Source organism: Esox lucius, chromosome 5 (genome assembly GCF_011004845.1).
Source record: "Esox lucius isolate fEsoLuc1 chromosome 5, fEsoLuc1.pri, whole genome shotgun sequence".
Taxonomy (NCBI): domain Eukaryota; kingdom Metazoa; phylum Chordata; class Actinopteri; order Esociformes; family Esocidae; genus Esox; species Esox lucius.
The window spans coordinates 6,531,246-6,554,253 of record NC_047573.1 but is presented as its reverse complement, the minus strand read 5'-3'; the positions used below and the strand labels follow the sequence as shown (position 1 = coordinate 6,554,253).

Sequence of the window (23,008 nt, the reverse complement as noted above, 5' to 3'; positions counted from 1 at the left end):
TGTTGTCGTGTTCTTCTCCCTGTAAAGTGAGTCCTGCCACGGATTGGCTTCTTGGTCAGGAGCCATTAGAGTTTTCTAACAGATGCCTGTTCAAATGTCCTGCCAGTCAGTCGCGCTGGGCTGGAGCTGTTACTGCTCTTCAGAAAACACACACCCCAGTCTCACACACCTGTTACACTCACACACACACACACACACACACACTCCAGTCAGTCGCGCTGGGCTGGAGCTGTTAGTGCTCTTCAGAAAACACCCACCATTCTCACACACACACACACACACACACACACCCGTCACACACACACTCCAGTCAGTCGTGCTGGGCTGGAGCTGTTACTGCTCTTCAGAAAACATACACCATTCACACACCAGTCACACACACACACACTAGTTACACACACACACACACACTCACACAAACACTCCAGTCAGTTGCGCTGGGCTGGAGCTGTTACTGCTCTTCAGAAAACACACACCATTCACACACACACACACACCAGTCACACACACACACCAGCTACACACACACACATGCACACCACAGTCACACACCCACTCCAGTCAGTCACACAGACAAGCTGTCTCCCCGGCCCATCACTTACCCAATCAGAGAAACCTGATTGTAATACATGATGGAAGAACCATTACTCCTGTCATGTGTCCACTCCTACTGTGACAAGGGAATGCATGTAGGACAGAGGGACTGGGAGAAGAGGCATACAGACCGACACAGGGAAGGACAGACCGATACAGAGAAGGACACAGAGTAGGACAGACAGACACAGAGAAAGACTGACTGAAAGACAGACAGACAGACAGAACCCAGAGTCATGGAGTTGCCTCCCAGCACCAGCAGATTTCTCTGATTGGCTGAGCATCGCAACACTGCACGTCAACAACACAAAGCATGCTGGGACCCTTACCTTTCTGCAGGCCACTTTCACAGAGCCTCTCTAATGACATGGGGTCAACCCAGCAATACTGCAAAGCCTGGCAGCTTGTATATCCTCCAGGACTGGCTAGTCTAACTATCCCATTCTGTGGAGAACAAAGTGACGCTGAGAAAAGAACGATGGGTTACAATTCCCGTTGAGCTGGATTATACTGCAAGTCTTTACAGGGAGTTTGGCTCTATAGCGACTCATTGTAGTTGTCTATTCTGTATAGAGACACTGGCCTGATTCCATGAATCACAGAAGTTAGACGGATGGACTTGGTCCCTTCTACGAGGGATGGAGGGAGTGTGGGTGGGTAATATTGGGCAGTTGATTATAGATGGTTTGAGGTTGTGGTAAAAACAACATACCTAAGACATGTGTCTCACCAAAGCAAAGGTTTAGGTGCCTTTTTGTAGCCTTTAAAGGAAGTCCCTGCAGTTCCGCTGTTTTCTTCACGAAGACAGTCAGGACGCACCTTTCATTGGTGGTTCTGATAACCAGTGTATTTCTATTCATTCTTGTCTAGTCCACTGCCTTTCAGCTCAACTGGTCCGCCTCTTCCCCTTTTATCGAGAAGAGTTGAAGCGGCTGTCTTGATGAAATAGATTTTGTCATTGCACCCGGCAACAAAGAAGCAGCTTAAGTGGAGCTGGAGCCATTGATTGTCTGAAGAAACTGTGGAATCAACAGTTATCATTTAATCTAAAACAACATTTTTGTGAGAATATCTTTTGGTAGCAACTGTTGAATCAAAGCACTTGCGGTCCTTCCAGTGCATCCGGATAAATCTGTCCAGCTACTTGGGAAAGTTTGATGTTTTTCAATACAACATCAGGCTCAGATTTTGTAGCTGGTGGTAGAACATAATCCACAGAATGTCTCTACAGTAAATTGAAAACCGTGTTACAGCCATCCGTTATAATCCAGATTCAATCTGGACTATTGCTGTTTGGTTCCCTTGTTTTAATAGGTAGGTTCACAGAGAAAACCTTCTTGCTGACTTGGGGATCCGATCAAGCAACCTTTTGGTTTCTCAGTTGGTTGTGGCATCTGACTCCCCACTGTAGCGTGCAGCTGCAATGCACTCTGTCTGCAGCGGAATAGAATGACAATCAGATGTGAGGAAATCTGCATCACGTTGCTCAAGTCTTGATCCTGGTTGGACCAGCGTCAGAGAGTAGCAGGAATGACTAACCATAGCTGGGTTTTGAAGGCATTTTCTCCTGCACCTGAATTTCATGTTGAATTAGTGTCATTTTTTTTTTGGTTTCTCCTCTTTTTCCCTTTTGTCTTGTGACTGATGGAGAGTGGGAGGGGGTGATATCTTTTCAGCCAGCAGGGGGAGACCTAGCTCCATGAATTTCTGACAGTTCAACACTGTAGCCAAGCAGTCTTCAAAAAGAGCTTGGTTCTTCCTGATCTAACCTTGAAAGCAGGATCTTTAGTCAAAGGAATAATTATCTTTTCTACTTTCCCTTGCACTCTCTTTCCCTTTTGACAACTTTAAAAAGCACAAGTCAGAATCAACAGCGTACTCTTTCTTTTACTCTTTTTTTTTTTTTTTACTCTTTTTTTTATTTTATTTTTTTGTCGCTTTAGAAAAATAATTGAATTAGTTCCCTAGATTGCGACACTGTCCTTTTTGCTTTTAGTCTCTCATTCTTTTCTTAGTGTTGTGATTGGTGAAGTTCTTTGCTCTTTTCAGAATTTGTTTGATTATGCAATGAATGTGCTGTGATATATAATACCTTTCATCATACAGCCTTGTGAATTCACATGCCCCAACCAGTTACAATGCTTGTGGTAGGGGTCACCTGATCAGTGCATTCTGCCTTTCAAATGATAAAGTGTCCTTGTCCCCTTATAAAGTGCTCCTTTACACAAGTGCTACTTTATTTCTAGTTTTGCCTTGAGTGGTGCTACTTTTACCCATTTCACAGTTTTTACATGCAATCCACTCGCTGTATTATCTAATTGATCAAATGTTTTTACTAGGCTGATTGATATTTGGATATTTACCATTATCTGCTGTTTGTCCTAATGTTCTTATGAATTTGGCAGGGAGTTGCCACCGGATGTCACAACATTGTCAATGTAATTCTGTACCCATTTGTTATGCTACTGATACTGCAATTTTATTGCAATGGGATTTTTCTAAACATATTCCTGACTGTCTGCTACAAAGGAAGTCACTTGAGGACATGTTTTAATCAGTCATGGAAGTAGAGGTGCTTGAAACATATTAGCTCACAGTTTTAGAAGAAGTTGCAGAATCTGAAGAACAATCAGAAATAGCAGTCTCTAACAGGTATAGAGATTGAAGCCTATTTGCAGTCTAATTGTTGGCAAATAAGAAGCTAAAAATGTCACTGAATACCAGTGCCCAAAATATTCCTGGGCAAATATTCCTACACGTCTACATTGTCATAATGCACGATCGGAATTATAGATGAATAGATCAGGGGTTATTTTTTATCTTTTTTTTGGGTGAATTTGAGATCCGCTATTCATAAAAGATCCAGGGCTATAGCCCCGGACGCCCAGGCTTAATGACCCCACTGTTCCTGCGCCCTACTATTTCACAGTATGGTTATCTATTATTATTATAATTATTATTATTATTTTATCCTGTTAACTCGCAGTATGGAAAATATATAATTATTATTATTATTATTATTATTATTATATTAAATCATATTAACTCACAGTTTAGTAATATTATTATTATATCATATGCACTCACAGTATGGTTATCTATTATTATTATTATTACTATTATTATTTTATCCTGTTAACTCGCAGTATGGTAATATATTATTATTATTATTATTATTATTATTATTAAATCATATTAACTCACAGATTAGTAAAATTATTATTATATCATATGTACTCACAGTATGGTTATCTATTATTATATCCTATTAACTCACAGTATGGTTATCTATTATTCTTAATATGTCCTACTAACTCTCAATATGGCTAGCTATTATTATTATTTATTTATTTTTACTATTATATCATATTAACTCACATTTATTATTATTATAATAACCATAATATGAGTTAATAGGGTATCTATTCTTATAATATGTTTACTCACAGTCTGATTATCTTTTACTATTATAATATGCTCTTAACTCACAGAATGGTTATACATTTTTATTATATCCTATTTTCTCACACTGTGGTTAGAGTGCTAACTATATCCATGGCCCGACAACACTCTAAGTGGGTAGTATCTGTAGTGTCTAAGTTATACTATAAATTTGATTTTATTTATACTATAAAATCATCTACTGGCTTTAGCATTTTTCTTGATGAATTTTGGAAAATGTTTTGTAAAGTAAAAAGGCCCTCCAATCAACAAACACAGCAGAAGCTTTGTCTAAAGTCCTTCCACTTTTCTTTTTTATCTCTTAGACAGTTTTCCATAATCAATTTCATTAAGTCGGTTTACTGTGTAGCTAATTTATCCGAATACCTCCGAATCTTATTTCCGTTTTTGTTAGTGTTGTTTTCAGAAATATGTTTTATTTGGACCAGGGGCTTTTTGTCAGGCCTCAGTTTATGTTATCTGGCACTCAAACACCAGGCTTCTATTTAACAAGAACAGGGAGCTAGCTGAGCCTTGTAAGTGAAATGTGCTGTGACCTCATGTCCTACTGTTATCTGTAAACTGGCAAAGTCAAACGGATTTGCGGGTTTCTGTGACTTCAAATTAGGTCTGTGTATCAAAAAAAGTTTTACTGTATTTATTGTTTACATGTCGGAGTTGGTCAGAGGCGTTCTGTGAGACAGTGTTTTAATTTTGAGGTTTGCTCGAGTAATTTGAGATTACAAGGAATTGCATGTCATCATTGCCCCTAATGAATATGTTAGTTGACACACATTTGATTTGGATACAGTCAAGAGACTCCTGGTTTTCATAAAGTGCGTGTCTGTCAGACCTGTATGCCAGCTGATTTCCGTAAATAACTATCTTACACATTAATGTTCCTTAACAAGGACGAGGAGTGTTTGATTTAATCTTTGCATCTCTGGGAAATATTCAAGATAAAAGATAAAACTATGGACCGGTTGACCCGTTGAACCTCCCTTGATCACAGACCGACCTCCTGTCAGTCTCTACAGCCTTATAATCGATATGCTTTGACCGTGACAGTGTAGAGACTAAGTGGCTCGGTATCCACATCATTTCCGTTGGCCTCGGTTCAGGGTTAAACGGACTGTGTGCCCTTGAAAGGGATCTGAATTGTAGGCATCGCCGAATTCCTGTATGCATCAGTAGATGGCGAAGCGAGGTGGTCGCGGTCTGCTCTGAATTAGTGCAGTGTCGTATGAGGTGGGTGGGCCTTTATTTAATTCTTCCTGAATCAGCTTTGGACGCGTAGTCAACAGGTTAAAGGCTGCCACATGTCGTCCCCGCCCAGCGTATGGAGTCGTACTGGCGCTCTGTGACATGATGCTAGGTTGCTGGTACGATGGCGCCTTCGGCTGGGGCTGTGTGCCAGTGAGGAACTCTGAAGACGTGGTATTGAGTTTTACTTTCGGGGACGTGCCGGAGGATTGAAGTCATGGAGATGCGTTAGCGAAAGGCGGTCGGATCACGTTGGCCTATTGAACGATTGTACAGTTGAAAGTGTCTGACAAGGTGTTGGTTGGTTACATGAACAGCAGGTTAAAGGTCACACTGACACTTCAGCCCCACCAAACACATTGTATTCCCTCAGTGTCAGTGTCAGGTCAACGTGATGTTCTACCTTTTACATTAGAAAACAACCAAAGCCGCTACTCATCCTCATTACTTTCATTCACAAGATCGAATTCACTCTGCCAACGAGAATCAAAACATGGTGATTAATGAGCTCAGATGCTGCCATTAAGTTGGAGAGGGGCAGCGTACCAGCTTTCATTGATTTCAAAGCAAGCTCTCCCTCTGTGGCTGACGGCGTCTGACGCCGAAGGCTGTTGTGTAGCAGGGCCATAATAAAGGATTTTGAAAGCTTTGCCTCTCCCTTTCCCAATCTGCTGCATTTCTGCCTGCATTTAAGCCTTTTCGTCTTCCCAGACCAGGCCGCTGGTGAGCAGCAAGCACTTCAAAGCATTGGGGCGTGATGAGACCCCTCCAGCAACAGGCTGACACCCCTAAGCTCTCTAAATAAATCATGGATGCTTTCAGATCATACAGATATAGAGAGATATGAAGTGGGAGAGAAATCAGGGGGAGGGAGGGAGGGAGAGAGGGAGGTGGGGAGAGAGAGAGAGATGGTTGGATTGGGGAGAGAGGGTCAGAGAGGAGAGAGAGGGATTGGGGAGAGAGGAGAAAGATAGGGAAGAGGAGATTTAGAGGGGTGGATAAGGGAGATATGTGGTGAGAAAGGGGGGTGAGAGAGAAGTGAAAGAGGAGGATTGAGGAGAGAGCTGGTGAAACAGAGGAGTGTTGTGATTGAGAGGGAGGAGGTTAGAGAGAGAAAGAGAGAGGGAGGAGGTTAGAGACGGAGAGAGCACAAGTTGAGGCAGGATGGGGGACAGAGATGGTGAGAAAGATATGGTTGGGATAGCGAGAGGAGGGAGAGAGAGAGAGAGAGAGAGAGAGAGAGGGTGAGAGAGAGTGAGAGAGAGAGGGGTGAGATGTGGGGTGAGAGAGGGCGCTGTGTTTGTTTCTTAACCTTAGTGCGTGTGCTGAGTGTTACTAATGGAACGAGCTGGTCACTGGGGCTCGAGGATGGCTGTCTGAAACCTAGGACAGATTGAATTTGTATTGGACCAGACGGTCGTGGGAACTCTTTAAGATAAGAACGTATGGGCCAGAATCACAGAAGGAACGATGCAATACAATACATGTATTTCCACAGTACAGCCCCCCTCTTCAGTCCAAAATCACAGTTCTGCTTCATTTTCAACCACCCTTCTAAAAATAAGGGTTCTATACAGAACCTTTTTGAGCTGCCAAAGCCATATGAAATAATCCATTGATCCCCTTTTTCATTCTAGGCCTATATATATAAACCCGCTTTTCTTCTAGCTGGAGCTGTTACTTTGGCTCTGATGGAGGATGATTTTCAAATTAACATTGAAGAAGAGGATTCTGTGTAAAGCTCTGTCAGAGGACTGGGCGAGTCAGACAGATTAAAGGTTAAGCAGTTGAAGGGAAAATTAGTATTTTTTTAATTCAACTAACAATTTGCCAACTAATGGTTTTAAGGTGTTCCTTTAGAAGTTTAGATGCAATTTGTAAAGAATGACAAAGGCTAGTCTCTGAATCTGATTGGTGAAAAAACGTGCAAAATTATTTATCTTCCATCAACAGTAGAAAATGTTCCTTGTTTTTATAAGTTTCAAATATGAAAGAAAGACATAAAAAGAATTCCCTGCCTGAAGTTTTCTATGGAACACACCCATAAATGTTGAAGTTTTTGTTGCCTGAATGCTGTGACACAGAAAACCCCAAAATCAGATTGTTGTTCCATGTTTTTTTTCTTCCAGTGTCTTGGACTGTGACTGTTATTAGGTAGAGTTATCACAGTGTCCGTCTGTGTCTCCTCTTGGACTGTGACTGTTATTAGGTAGTTGTCACAGTGTCCGTCTGTGTCTCCTCTTGGACTGTGACTGTTATTAGGTAGAGTTATCACAGTGTCTGTGTGTGTCTCCTCTTGGACTGTGACTGTTATTAGGTAGTTATCACAGTGTCCGTGTGTGTCTCTTCTTGGACTGTGACTGTTATTAGGTAGAGTTATCACAGTGTCCGTGTGTGTCTCCTCTTGGACTGTGACTGTTATTAGGTAGAGTTGTCACAGTGTCCGTGTGTGTCTCCTCTTGGACTGTGACTGTTATTAGGTAGAGTTATCACAGTGTCTGTGTGTGTCTCCTCTTGGACTGTGACTGTTATTAGGTAGAGTTATCACAGTGTCTGTGTGTGTCTCCTCTTGGACTGTGACTGTTATTAGGTCGAGTTATCACAGTGTCCGTGTGTGTCTCCTCTTGGACTGTGACTGTTATTAGGTCGAGTTATCACAGTGTCCGTCTGTGTCTCCTCTTGGACTGTGACTGTTATTAGGTCGAGTTATCACAGTGTCCGTGTGTGTCTCCTCTTTGGCGAGCTTGCCTTAACTGACAACTCGTGCCACAATCCTTGGAACGTTTACTTGTCTTCTACGGCTTCTTCCCCAGTACAACCCTGGGCCTGCTCGTCTCTGATTCCCACTACTGGGACTGTGGAGGCTGCTAGAGCCGCTACGCCGGCCCAGTTGCTCATCTACCATGGTGCATGATGAGACCAGATTTCTCGGCCAGCTTGGTTCACTGTGTCACGTTGGCTGCACAGGGGAGGGAGGGACTGGTGGATTAGCTTGGTTGGTTTATTGTCTCGGCTCCAAAAGGATGGGGCTCAGCTACCTTTTTCTCAGCGAGAATGAACTGTACTGTGCTTCAAATGGCCCTCAGGAGCTGCTGCTGCTGCTGCTGCTTTGGGCGACCTTAACAGAATCCAGAGTATTCAACGCAAACCTTTTCTCTTTAATTTGTCCATTCTGTTTATTTCCTCTTTGAGAAACCTGATTGGTGAGAAGTCCTCTTCATTTCGCCCCAGTGTGTAATGGGTGGAGGCCTCTAAAGTGTCTCGATGCATTGAACCCTACCCTGCAGGATAAAGTAAATGGACACACAAATATACAGTGGATATAAAAAGTATACACACCCCTGTTAGAAATGCCAGGTTTTTGTGATGTAAAAGAATGAAACAAAGATAAATCATGTGAGAACTTTTTCCACATTTAATGTGACCTATAATGTGAACAATTCAATTGAAAAACAAACTGAAATCTTTGAGGGGGAAACATTTAAAATAAAAACTCACAATAACCTGGTTGCAGAAAGCTTCTGTAAGGATTGTCAAGTCCAGAAGGGTTCTCTAAGGACAGTCAAGTCCAGAAGGGTTCTCTGAGGACAGTCAAGTCCAGAATGGTTCTCTGAGGACAGGCAGGGCCAGAAGGGTTCTCTGAGGACAGGCAGGGCCAGAAGGGTTCTCTAAGGACAGTCAAGGCCAGAAGGGTTCTCTAAGGACAGTCAAGGCCAGAAGGGTTCTCTAAGGACAGGCAGGGCCAGAAGGGTTCTCTAAGGACAGGCAAGTCCAGAAGGGTTCTCTGAGGACAGGCAAGTCCAGAAGGGTTCTCTGAGGACAGGCAGGGCCAGAAGGGTTCTCTAAGGACAGTCAAGGCCAGAAGGGTTCTCTAAGGACAGGCAGGGCCAGAAGGGTTCTCTAAGGACAGGCAGGGCCAGAAGGGTTCTCTAAGGACAGGCAGGGCCAAAAGGTTTGTTTCTTACTCCTGATGGTCCTCATGCAGGTCCTCTGAAATGTCTGGACATGATCATTACTGAACATCTCCCCAATGTTTAGTGATGGGAACATGTTGTGTTAACGCCACTCAATGCAGACTAATGGAAGTAGACTAATTAAGGATGATCCTAACCGGGTGAGACCTGCCCCCCCCGCTGTCAGGAAAGTTACCCCATTCAAGACGTTGTTGGAGGCCGCAAGTTACCCCCCCCAGATTATCCAAGACATATCCCCGGACCGGTCAGTACCTAGCTTGCAGGGACTGGGCTCAAAAGCATTCGTAATAGCCTCCTTCCAACCAGGGTTTTCGAATGCAGGCCGCCAGTCTACTGCATTTAAAGGAGACGCCTACAAAAAGCCTTTGTGTGTGTGGGTCTGTGTGGTTTCCGTCCTTCGGGTTGGTAACTCATCCTGATAATGCAATGTATGAAAACACAGCCTGTCCTGCCCTGCGTGTCTCTGTCTGTGTGTTTCTGTCACTGTGTGATTGTCTGCGTGCGTGCGTTTATACGTGTACTCATTATTCATGTCTTGTACGTGGCTACTTTAAGAAATTGATCCAGCTCAGGCTCCTGCAGCGCGGGATATGGAGCCCCGCGGAGCCCCCCTCACTGAGCCTGGGTCCAGCACCTATTCGCCGGCTTTCCACGTGCGTCTGGAGTGCGTTCGGGCTTCTATCGCTCAGTTTAGCCAGGCGACGAGCTCCAATAAGCTGGAATCCAGGTCTGCCTCTCACGTCTTACGAGAGGGAATGGGGGGGACTGGCTTGCTTTCAGTCTGATAACGTTGGCACTGGGGCTGCCGACACCAAACAACCTGATTGAGACCGTTTTGAAAATCTCTCAGAAGACGACAGGGGCCGGTGGCATCGAGGCTTGGTGGGTTGGTGGTCGGCCTGCGGATTCCCGGGTCAACGTTCTTTGAAGTGGGCCCACGTTTTAGCCGTGTCGCCATGCGTGTCGTCATGCGTGTGGTCGCGGCGCATGGTCGTCCTCCAGGAGGCTGGCGAGCCCCGGCATGGTGTTGAACTTCTGTGCGGCTTCCCAGAGCTCATCATTGTCACAGGACTGAGTGGCTCGTTGCCCGTTTCTCTGGACTCATTCGGCCACCTGTTGTCTGTTAAGGGAAAGACGCATGGTGCTTTTCATTGTATTGATTTGGATTATATTGTGGCCAAAGATAATCTGGAGAAAGGCCTCTTGTCGCCTGGGGTAGTATTCATTCTGTGTGTGTGTGTGTGTGTGTGTGTGTGTGTGTGTGTGTGTTTGTGTGTGTGTGTGTTTGATGTATCCATCAGGCCGGTGGTATTCTGTCATCAGTATTCGTGCCGTGGCCTCCTCATAGGACAGTCATGCCCTGGAGGCGTGTCTGCAGAGAATCCAATACAACAGCAAATTATCAAGCAGCCTGATTTGTAACCTGACGAGGCTCGGCGCGGCCGACAGGGTAGCACAGACGTGGTGGCGGACCGGGCCAATTTACGAGCCAACGACCATCAATCACAGGTCCTGCTTGGCCGCCCCCCCCAGTGTCCCCGTCTGTCCGCGTGCCTGCATGCTCCCTGCACCGGCCTGTCCCCAAAGAAATACAAATAAACTGAAAATGACAGGGGAGAATCTGCATAAAGATGAATGGAACGTGTGCGGCGTGGGGGCAGGTTTGGTGTTTCTCTGTGGTGTTCGGGGAGGTGGAGGTGTCCTTATTGACGTGGGTGCGACCCTGGTGTGGTTCCAATCCATGGAGCTACGCCCAACTGAACCTGTATGATACATCTGAAGCAACCACGTCCTCACGCGGCAGAGAGAACAGCGCCGGCTTCATTTAAATGGTGGACCGGTGAACTCCCTGTTCCAGAGGTCAGAAACACGCAGAATCAGAACAGTTGTTTTAATTAGTTCTCTGCCTGGCCGCTCACCTTGTCTGTTTAGCTCCCATTCGCCTCAGTGTCTGCTCTGTTGGCACATGACAAGGAGAAAGGGGTGGGAGGGCTGGGGGGGGGGGGGGGGGGGGGGCGGGCTGGGGGGGGGGTCATCCAGGTGGAGCTGTGCTCTGTGAAGTGTTGTCCTCTGCTCCTGGGGAGTAGTAGCGGCAGCATTGAGTGGTGGGGGAGGGGCCTCACGGAACTGAAAAAGCATTGTGCCAACAGGGTTTGTCATCATCAAACCCCCAGATGGCCTGAGTACGTGTGCAGACGCAGTTCCCTATTCCCTAAACCTAACCCTTAGCCTAAACTTAACCCTTATATTAAAACTCATTAACTTGTATGCCTTGGCTTAACCTAGCCATTAAGCCTAACTCTAAACCTAACTGACAATGCCTAATTGGATTACCTGAAAGTAATCCAGTTCTAACACTTCTCAACAATGCATTTTTCCCTAAACCTAACACGTGAGCCGGGACGTAACATTTTCCTTATTATGGACCTGTCAAAAAAACCTTTGGAAACTGATTTTTTATTTTTCTATCTTTGTAAGGACAACAGGTCCCTATATATATGTATGAACCTGGAGCACGCACGCACGCACGCACGCGCGCCACTTAGATTTCCACCAATCATCCAAGTCCTTTGTTACAGCAGTGTTTCACTGGAAGGGTCCCCTGACATTTCAACATTTCATTCTCACATCAGTGTGATACATTTCTGCTATCTAGGAAGGACAGGACACAGCCAGCCACACACACACACACACACACACACACACTCACACACACACAAACAGACACAGACAGAGACACATTTCAGGAGGGTTGGCTTTGAGGGAGCTAGTTGATGCCCTTGCACTATGCACGCTGTGTGTGTGTGTGTGCGCATGTGTGTGAGATCTGGTCTGACCTTGTGTGCTCCGCTGAGAGTCACACTGACGTTCTTTCTGTTTCGTTCTCTCTTTTTTTTCGTCTTTCTGTACAGTTGGCTGTAGGAAGGAAATGATTCAAAGGTGAGCTCCCTGTTGTGCCTGTCTGATGGAACACTCTGACCATGACGGGTACATGGTGACCCCCCCCCCCCCCCCACACACACACACACACACTCACTCACACACACACCTGTAACGATTTGGTAAAAGGCCATGATTGGGGAACTCAGAGGCAACATATAAAGGAAGCTCTTCCAGGACTGAAATTGGCTTGATCTCATGCTGGCTCTCTGAATACCTACCTGCGTTTTTTCTGTCAGTAGATGTTCTGTCAAAGACGCTTTAGAATGAGGGGAAAGTCAATACAGTGACAATTGGGGATATTCTTTTTGACAATTTGCGGCAGCTTATCTCGATTTTACAATACGGTAATATTTTCGCGCTGATCGATAACATTGTTTGCCTCTTTAGCACATTCCCTTATTTTTTAACAAAAGCCTGAATGTTTTCATCACCATTATTTGTAAAACTTGTTTTATTAGGTCTCCCTCGTCACCGACGATCAGATTCTTCGGCAATATGGTTGGAACATTGAATCTATGGCAACTAATCAACAACAATGATGAAGTAGAAAATGGAAAAGCTATTGGAAATCAATTGAACTATGGAATAGTTTGGTCTATGTGGGACAAAGCAAAAAAATATAATGAAAGATTATAGAGGCAGAGGCTCAGGGTATGCCATTGGAAAGACGTGTATTGAACGTCACACCGACGAGTGTAAAAAAGACAGTTTGTGGAAAATTGCGCAAGCTGAACTTTCGTGGCGAAAGAGCATGAAGAGCAATGCATGCGCACAGAAAACACGTTGGAGCCACGAAATCAGAGGGCTCAGCACCCTTCCTCAGTCTAAAACAACCGTGACATTTGTCTGCTTTCTAGACAGTTTCGTTTAGTTGGACTTAATGGCATGACTTGTGTTTTGAAGTGAGACGTTGTTCATCTATAATTCGTGGTTGAGCCGCGCATTAACGTAACGTTAATGCCACTGATCCTGTCATCTACCTGTCTACAGGGAATTTGTTAATAGTAAAGCAGTGTCTGATAGGCTACCTACAAGCTTCATTGTTACTCATTTTCCTTTTCTAGGACGGCTATCAGACGTTTGCTTTTGGCATGCAGGCGAGACAGTTTTTTTTTTTTTTTACCGTGACAATAAAATGAAATATTGAGGATCGCTTTATTTGTGTAATGATGATGAATGTGGTTTCTAGCTTATCCACTCAGTCTAAATGTTGACAGTGAAATCTGGGCAACATATAGTGAGACTTTTATTATAATAAAGTACGTTGTTGGTTTGCTATAAATCACAACTTGCATAGCCTACTCATACTTCAAAGTATTTTTGTCTCCCAAAAAAGCGATTGAAGCACTTCCACTGTAGACTCTCGTGAACTCCTCATTCATTTTGTCAGGCTTACTTATGCGGTTCAATAACTTCGTAACAAGAAAACCAATATGGATGAATGTCTCAGTTATTACTCAGAGCTTTTTCTTGGCCTAGCCTGGTAGCCAAGCTGCCTTAATCATTATTTTATTGCAGTAAATAAAGTGAATTCCGACGGTAACCCGGAGTTGAATTCCGACTGCCCACTCGGACTGGCACTGTGCACCATAATATAATATCGTTTTGCTGTGGCAGCGTAGATTCTGCGGTCGCTTACCTCCAGTTGGTCCAAGAAACTAGCAAGCTGCCTTAATTACTATTTTAATGCAGTAAATAAAGTGAATTCCCACGATAACCCGGAGTTGAAGTCCTTCTGCCCACTTGGACTGGCACTGTGCACCAAAATCGAATATCGTTTTGACATGGTGGCTTAGATTCTGCGGTTGATTAACTCCAGTTGGTCCAAGAAACTAGCAAAGGAAAACCCGCCCCGTTAGAAAAACCGTTTTGACACTGGCATCAAATGATTGCGATAAAATTGGCTGGAACTTTATTTTGATGGATTCTTTTTTTTTTTTTTTTTTTACAAAAAGTTATAATTAGAGGGAGAATAGTCTTGGTTGATGGTTGTCTCTATCCACTGATTGGTTGTCATTTTAATCATGGACACTTAAACTACGTCTTAAGAAAATGTATTATATGCAGTAAGCTTGTCGGGGCCTTTTAAAGTACACTAAAGGATGACATTTCATAAATGACAGTGAAGAGGGTGTGTTATTATTCTGTTATTATTTTAAGGGTCAGGGCACCTCTGATTGGTCCAGTTTGAAAATGTCAAGATGTGAAATGAAGAACTACACTTAAAGGTTATGCAGAGCAAAATCTACACTTTTACTGAAGTTATTCAACATTTGAATCGAGGCAGGTGTAAATAGTATCAGCCACGTAAGGAAAAATAAATATCATTAGAGCCTTATCTGAAAATCCAATCCCGTGACTTGTCTGAATCACTTTTATTTTGTTTGAAAGACCTGACATCATGTCCTTGTCCCATTTTAATGCTTCCAATGATTTGCTTGTTATATTTTCACTTCCTTTCCTAATTTGAATGTGTACTTACCTGTCATTCTTTTATTCAGATAGCAACTGATGTGGCACCAACTCTGCAAGTTTGTCGCGCATTAGTCGTTTTTTTTCATCGCTGTGTGCACTTTTCAGACCCTTGTTTGTTGTCTCAGAACCACCTGACAAGATTGTCAAAGTTTTAGCATTTTTTATTGTCCGTACCAACGCGCTGCTCCTTTCCCTTCACTAGCATCTGTCTTCCCCTTGTCTTCAGTGGCCAACAGGGCTACGTTTATAATGTTTTCCCCACTCACCTTACGTTTGGCAGTATTTCCAGGGGAGATTCTGGCCTGCTTTCTGTCTATGTAGCCTGGTTGCTGCCTCTGCCTGCTTCCTGTCTGTCTCCATAGCCTGGTTTCTGCGTCTTCCTGCTTCCTGTCTGTCTATATAGCCCGGTTTCTGCCTCTGCCTGCTTCCTGTCTGTGTTTATATAGCCTGGTTGCTGCCTCTGCCTGCTTCCTGTCTGTATTTATATAGCCTGGTTGCTGCCTCTGCCTGCTTCCTGTCTGTCTATATCGCCTGGTTGATGCCTCTGCCTGCTTCCTGTCTGTGTTTATATTGCCTGGTTGCCACCTTTGTCAGGTATCACATTCCTCGTCTTACCATTCTTGTCTTTCGCCAATAAAAAGGAAACCAATAACCACTAATGAATAGTGTTTATTTTTCGTTTGATTCATTACATCTTGACTTAAACTCTACGCGGTTCTTATGTTTGTGCTCAGCCTGAACTTCTGATCAACGTTGGAAGACAGTGAACAATTATGAGGAAACTATTTTAACCTCTTTGAGTGAACTTTTCCCCCCTTATCGTTAACGTTGATGACATGCTACTTCACAGGCCAGCTTCTGATATCTTAGTTGCATCACTTAATGTAATATTCAGAGTTCAAATTCGGTATGATAAATTGAAAACACAACCGCCAAGCAATGATTTAAAATTCATGTAAGATTAAATATTTGTTTTGTTTATTTGTACAGAACTTTTTAAACCAAGATTGCATGTTTTGATGTTTGATATTTGACTTTTAATAAATCCTTAGAAATGCTCTTTCACTTCCCACCCGGGAGGAAGTGATTTGGAGGAAAGAAAGAAAAAGGCCAGAATAACTTAGCAAGGGGCTAAGATTTGCCGCTTAATTATTTAGTCATCTCGTTTATATATTTACTGTATCTTGTCTATCTCGCCCTCCCTCCATTTCTTTCTGTCTGTTATCTCCCTCCTTTTCGGTCTCACTTCTTTCTCTCCCCTTTCTCTCCCCCTTTCTCTTGCCTCCATCTTTCTTTGTCTCCTACTTTCTACCTCTCTTTTGGTCTGTCATTCTCTCTTTCTTTCTGTCTTGCCCTCGTTCTCTAATACATTTTGCTCTTGTATAAATCTAGAGCAGTGGCACCATACCCTGGAGAGCTGGGTTTGAATGGTCACAAATGTATGTGGCGTTAAATAGATTTTGGTTTTATATCGCTATTGACATTGACCATCAGTCGTTCTGATTCACAGAGCTGTACTGTAGGACACATGGGAATTTTAGAAATAAATGTGTGAAATAATTTGACAAATCTTTAGATTTTGCCATTATTGCTATTATGTCAATAAAAGTCATTAGAAAAGATTTGTCAAGTCAGTGAAATGGGCCATTTCAGTTTGAAGGAAATATGCTTGGAAGTGCATCAGCAAGGTCATGGAAAGTTCTGGGACGATCCCCAGATTGTCTTAATGATCCCACTCAGGGATCAGGGTCACAGTCGGGAGTAGCTTTAACCGGTCACAATCTGGAGCCAAATTTGTAGAAAGAAAGAGAACTATTTCAAGCAGCGCAAGAAGCTTTTATCGCTGAGTTTGCTCAGTTCTCTGGATTCCTGGAATGCTGTGCATTTGGCCGACTGGGTTTAACACGGTGACATTCTCTCGGGTTGTTCCTGCGAGTTGCCAGTCAAGTCACAGAGAGGAATGCCGGGGCTATTCCAGATCCAGAGGATTAATACGATGCTACACTCTCCCAACGAGGCATTCCATTCTCCCTCTTCCTTTCTAATTTAGAGATGCCTTTTATTCCGGCTCTATTGATTCCATAGTGCCAAGCAAGCTGTCATGCTCAAAAAAAGCCCAACCAGTGTAGTTAAACTAAAAAAAATAGTAATTCCAAATAGTAAGCCAAGTCTGTTAAAGAGGTAATGCACAATCTTTGTAAATGTGGAGTTTTATTAATGGTGTCATGTTCTTGTGCGCGTTAGTGCTTGTGTGCGTTAGTGCTTGTGCGCATGTTTTGTGTGTGCACGCGCGTGTTTGTGTTTGTGCGGGTGCGGGTGCGGGTGCGGGTGCGTGTGCGTGTGTGTGTGTGTGTGTGTGTGTGTGTGTGTGTTGTCAGCCATTTGCTTTATACCCATATCCAACACGTGTGCCTGGTGGCAGGTCATGTTGCACTGGTTTCCTCTCCAGACATTTGTTCCCTGTCACCAGTCAGCCTACAGGAGACTGAACCTGACTGAGGTAACTCCGCCTGGCTGCAAACGAGCACAAACAAACTCCTAAGTGGAGCAATGAGAGCGGGTTTATTGAAACAGATGTCCCGCCAGGCTGTCACTTACACTGCTGGAGGACAAAAGGAAAGTGCTAACACACCGACAGTCATTTGATGCGTGTGCGCGCCAGGCTCCAGTGTGTTGTCTGATTCACGCCCAAAGGCGGAGCGAGCACCAGGAACCATGGTCGGGTGCTTAACTTGCACCGTGGGACTGGCTCAAATGCTGAGAAATTAGTTTAGGTCCGACCCTTTCATTGTAGCACGTCTGTCATTTGAGCAGAAACTGTTCCTTGTTAGAAAGTGAATACACTTGTGTTGTTAGGGCTGAATAACCAATTCCAAATGGGCGCACCAACACTAAATATGTGCCTCAGGGTGTTGTCACTTCTATTTCCAATCCACTTTATTTTAGAAATGTGTGCCGATTTATTTAAAATAAAAAACGGAATCATCTCATGTAAGTATTCACACCCTTTATTTTAGAATGAGCAGATGTCCCTTTGGTGGCGATCGCAGCTTTGGGACGTTTCTGTTTATTCCTTAATTTCAAGTTAAATTACAATTCTAAAATGTAATTTTAGGTATTTTAGGTTTTTCATTGAACGCTCTAATGCATGTGTGACGTGTCTTTCTAGTTCTATTCATGTTTGAAATAAAATTATTTGGTAGCAGCTTCATTGGATTTTAATCTGAAGCTGATAGGGATGACAAGGCCTTCTGGAATAGGAGATCACATGATGACCTGCTAAAACCTGAATTCCAACTTTATTTAGCAAACCGTTCGGTCAAGTGAGTGTTAATTTGTTCAAAAGTTTGGTTAACTTTTTCCCCCCATTAAAATGACATCAAATTGATCAGAAATACAGTGTAGGCATTGTTAATGTTGTAAATGACAATTGTATCTAGAAACGGCTGATGTTTTAAATTATTTCTTTAATGGAATATCTACATTGACGTAGAGTCCCATTATCAGCAACCACCAATCTTGTGTTCCAATGACATGTTGTTTGCTAATCCAAGTTTATCATTTTAATTAGGTAGCCATTTTGTGTTTTCTAGGTTTTTATGCCAGCACAGATGCCAACTGTTCTACTGATTAAAGAAGTAATAAATCTGGCCTTGTTTAGACTAATTGAGTATCTGGAGCATCAGCAGTGGTGGGTTCGATTACAGGCTCAAAATGGCCAGACATTTTTTTTTTGTTATTGTTCTTTACTGCTAAGGACAAAACATGAGTCCCTATTTTTCTTGAATGATTCGTTGACTGATTCCAATCAGTTTTCTTGAATTGTTAAAGGACATCTTCTGAATGTTTCTTTGTATCTCTATCATTTCAATCGGTAGTTTTGTAAGCATTGTGTTACCAAGCAAAAATTGGGTGCCGTGCAAAAATGTATTCCATGTGATATTTATGAGAACTGTATGCTAGAGTGGGGAGAACAAGTATTTCATACACTGCCCATTTTGCAGGTTTTCCCACTTACAAAGCATGTAGAAGTCTGTAATATTTATCATAGGTACTCTTCAACTGTGAGTGACGGAATCTAAAGCAAAAATCCAGAAAATCACATTGTATGATTTTTAAATAATTAATTAGCATTTTATTGCATGACATAAGTATTTGATACACACTGCAGCAGGGATTTTGGCCCTTCTCCATACAGACCTCCAGATCCTTCAGATTTCGGGGCTGTCGCTGGGCAATACGGACTTTCAGCTCCCTCCAAAGATTTTCTATTGGGTTCAGGTCTGGAGACTGGCTAGGCCACTCCAGGACCTTGAGATGCTTCTTACGGAGCCACTCCTTAGTTGCCCTGGCTGTGTGTTTCGGGTCGTTGTCATGCTGGAAGACCCAGCCATGACCCATCTTCAATGCTCTTACTGAGGGAAGGAGGTTGTTGGCCAAGATCTCACGATACATGGCCCCATCCATCCTCCCCTCAATACGGTGCAGTTGGCTGTCCCCTTTGCAGAAAAGCATCCCCAAAAAATGATATTTCCACCTCCATGCTTCACAGTTGGGATGATGTTCTTGGGGTTGTACGCACTGGCTTGAGCAGGGGGACCTTGGGTGCACTGCAGGATTTTAATCCATGACGGCGTAGTGTGTTACTAATGGTTTTCTTTGAGACTGTGGTTCCCGCTATCTTCAGGTCATTGACCAGGTCCTGCCGTGTAGTTCTGGGCTGATCCCTCGCCTTCCTCATAATCATTGATGCCCCACGAGGTGAGATCTTGCAGACCGAGGGAGACTGACCATCATCTTGAACTTCTTCCATTTTCTAATAATTGCGCCAACAGTTGTTGCCTTCTCACTAAGCTGCTTGCCTATTGTCCTGTAGCCCATCCCAGCCTTGTGCAGGTCTACAATTTTATCCCTGATGTCCTTACACAGCTCTCTGGTCTTGGCCATTGTGGAGAGGTTGGAGTCTGTTTGATTGAATGTGTGGACAGGTGTCTTTTATACAGGTAATGAGTTCAAACAGGTGCAGTTAATGAGTGTAAAACAGGAGGGCTTCTTAAAGAAAAACTAACAGGTCGGAGAGCCGGAATTCTTACTGGTTGGTAGGTGATCAAATACTCATGTCATGCAATAAAATGCAAATTAATTATTTAAAAATCATACAATGTGATTTTCTGGAATTTTGTGTACCTATGATAAAAATTACAGACCTCTAAATGCTTTGTAAGTCGGAAAACCTGCAAAATCGGCAAATACTTGTTCTCCCCACTATATGTATGCCCATTCAATCTCTTTAGTGGTGCGTGTCGGCCATTTCAAAGCCCCAACAGTACGATCTTCTATTGTAGCAACTGAATCTTGTTTTTTCGACAAAGAGACATATCCAAGTTAATGGGGTAATAAGAATAAATGCTTTTAACAAATAATGTTTTGCGAGACAAGGAGGCAAGCCCATTGTCAGATACCTCTGGGGAAAGTGAGCTTCACCGACTGGATGCCCGACTCTTTAAGTGCAGGACAGGAATGCCCATGAGAGGGAGGGCCAGGAGAGGGAGGGCCAGGAGAGGGAGGCGGCTGTGATCTAAGTAATGGGGACGTGAGTGACCTTAGTGGCTCTGAGGAGGGGAGGGATGGATGGATGGATGGACAGTCTTTAATAAACAATGTGCTTGGGGGCGGGTAAGAAGGGAAAGGGGAGGGCCGAAAGTGCGAGGCAACCGATTTGCCTCAGGGCCAGTTGGAAAACAAATAACCCGATGACCTCTGTGAGGGTCATCGGCTATTTCGTGCATCTCTGTTGGTCACTGTGCTCATCAGTCGATACTAAAAACGTTCGGGGGCACTTGATGTTGTTCACTCAGAGCGCGGTGAGCTCGTGGATCCCGTTGTTTTGTCTCTGCGTGCTGTTCAGAGAGTACTGAACCTTGGCACAATGGATGCTACTGTTAACATTTCCTTTAAAGGTAGGGAAGCTGACCCAGAGGAGGAGGAGCTAACGATTTGATTTTGGAAGTTTTCGATGGTTTAGTATTTCACTGGCTTGAACCGCAAGATACTTTAGAGCGGGGATATTCAAATCTGGCCCTCGAAGCCAGTCCCAATCCATGTTTTCATTGTAACCCTCGAATCAGGGACTCATTCAGACTTAAGACACCAGATGGGTCCAAATAATGATGGGGTAGAACAGAAAACCAGCAGGCTCCGGCCCTCGTACGTTAAGATGTCAATACCCCCTGCTTTAGAGGTTTGTATTTCTATAAACATAGGCTTATTAAAACTGTCTGGATAATATCTTTATTTTCCATTGCTTTTGAGTCATTTAACTGACGCTGTTATCCAGAGGCTGATAAAGGCATAACTAGGGTTAAGTGCATGGTTTAAGGGGACAACACCGAAGTGTTCACACTTATGTGAAGTCTGTCTGCTGTACCAGGAGGGTGAGCATAGTTTATTTCTCATGGATGCGTTTGCATTAACGCCATACAAAGTGCAATGATAAATCGACGCTTCTGGGACTCTCACATCATTCACTAAGATTTGTATGAGCAGCCAGGAATAGATGGTTGGATGGGATGGTTTGTTCATCGTTAAAAGCCTCAGGTGCTGTGATATTAGCATTCGTCCTTGGGGAAGGACTGTGCAGTAACCTACCTCATGAAAATGTCATGCTGTTTTGGCCTAAAAGTGCAGTCAGATAACCTGATCAATTATTAAGCGCCATCCACTTGCGTACTGGACCCAGAGTTAAAAGATTCTTACAGAAGGCTTGAACTTGTAGCCTTCCACTCCTCGGTGTATGCCCTGTTTACGTCCTCGGTGAAGCAGATGTCCTGCGTTGAGGTGGTGTTCACAGATTGCTCACGCCCAAGCCCAGCATTGCTCCAGCCTTGCTTTCTTTCATGTTCCATTTTGTGTGAATGTTGTTGCTTCAAAATTTGTTGCTCCGAAGTTCTTTTCACAAAATGTATTTTCAGAAGATTGTCGCCAGGTTGTTTCACATCACCAAGTAGGCCTAGGTAGTGTGTTTTATAACCTGTAGGAAGTGGAAATGTGTTTTTGCATGTCCAACCTCTCTTGAGACGCCTTCTGAGATTGGGGTCCTGCCCTGGGATCAGCCGGTATTGATGTTGACCATGGAGACGAAAATATTTTCTGCTCGGGAATCCGAACTAGCCCAAGTGCTCTCAACACTGGGATAGCTGTCAGACATTGCATTATGTTCATTTGATTTACCCTCTGGAGGAAAATTGGTTTATTGTTAATGTGAATATTTTGCAATTAAAATTAACCACAAGATAACCTCATGAACCTAATGTTATTATGTCCTTCATTAAAACAAAATGTGTTAAGTCCTTCTGTTTTGCTAGTACCTCTAGTTACAATACAAAGCAAAAAACCGAATAAATCCACCCACTTGTCATATACATTATAATAAGTCATACATTCCCTGACGTGCTTTAGTTTTTTTTTGCGGTTATCCACATTGATTTAACAAAGGAAAACCGACTACTTGTGTTAACTCAACCATTCTGATCTCAGTGAGCAGAGCCTTTCGGGTAACCAGAGGAATGTGCGTTAACCAATCGCATCTCTACCTCTCTCTCTTCCTACAGCGCTTTACTCCATCATCCTCTTCTGCGTTTTCCTGTGGATCCCCTTTGTCTATTTCTACTACGAGGAGAAGGATGACGACAACACTGACAAGTGTTTGGTGAGACGACTGTTGCCTGGGCTTTTACTGTGAAGTACACGCACACACACACACACACACACACAGAGACAGAAATGGCTACCAAACACAGAGAGCACTATGTCGCGCCCACCTCCGTGGCTGGTTTATAATGCACTATGTCGCGCCCACGCTCATGACTGTTTTATAATGCACTATATCATGCCCACCATCATAGCTGGTTTATAATGCATTATGTCATGCCCAACTGCATAGCTGGTTTATACTGCCCAATGTCACACCCAACTACATAGCTGGTGTATAATGACACTGTGACCTAGCCGGCTCATGTTGTTCACGGACCGTCGTCTAAATAATGTGCCTGGTTGTGGTTGACGGTCAGTGGACCGCAGTCGCTGGGTGTCTGTCTCTGGGAAGGTAGAAATGGTGCATGCATGTATTAATTATTTTGGACTTAATCCCATCGGCTTTGGTACCACAGTGACGTGATGGCCTGTGTCGTGAGGGATTACTCTCCTAATGAAAATTGAGAGGCTCAATGTGAAAATATCAGTCTCAATAGCTAGAAACACTCTCCCTCAATATGAGTGTACGGAGGGGCCCTCAGAATAGCCACGGAATTGATGCTCCT

General features: G+C 43.6%; 1 protein-coding gene across 2 annotated transcripts in view; it reads left to right on the top strand.

Moving 5' to 3' along the window:
- Nucleotides 1-23,008, top strand: part of lmbrd1 (LMBR1 domain containing 1) — a 110,991-nt gene that overhangs the window by 9,223 nt on the left and 78,760 nt on the right. For both annotated transcript variants that reach the window (XM_029119943.2, XM_029119942.2), the window contains one exon: nucleotides 22,301-22,398. In XM_029119943.2, coding sequence (XP_028975776.1) covers nucleotides 22,301-22,398 — 98 coding nt within the window. The remainder of the gene's footprint in view (nucleotides 1-22,300; nucleotides 22,399-23,008) is intronic.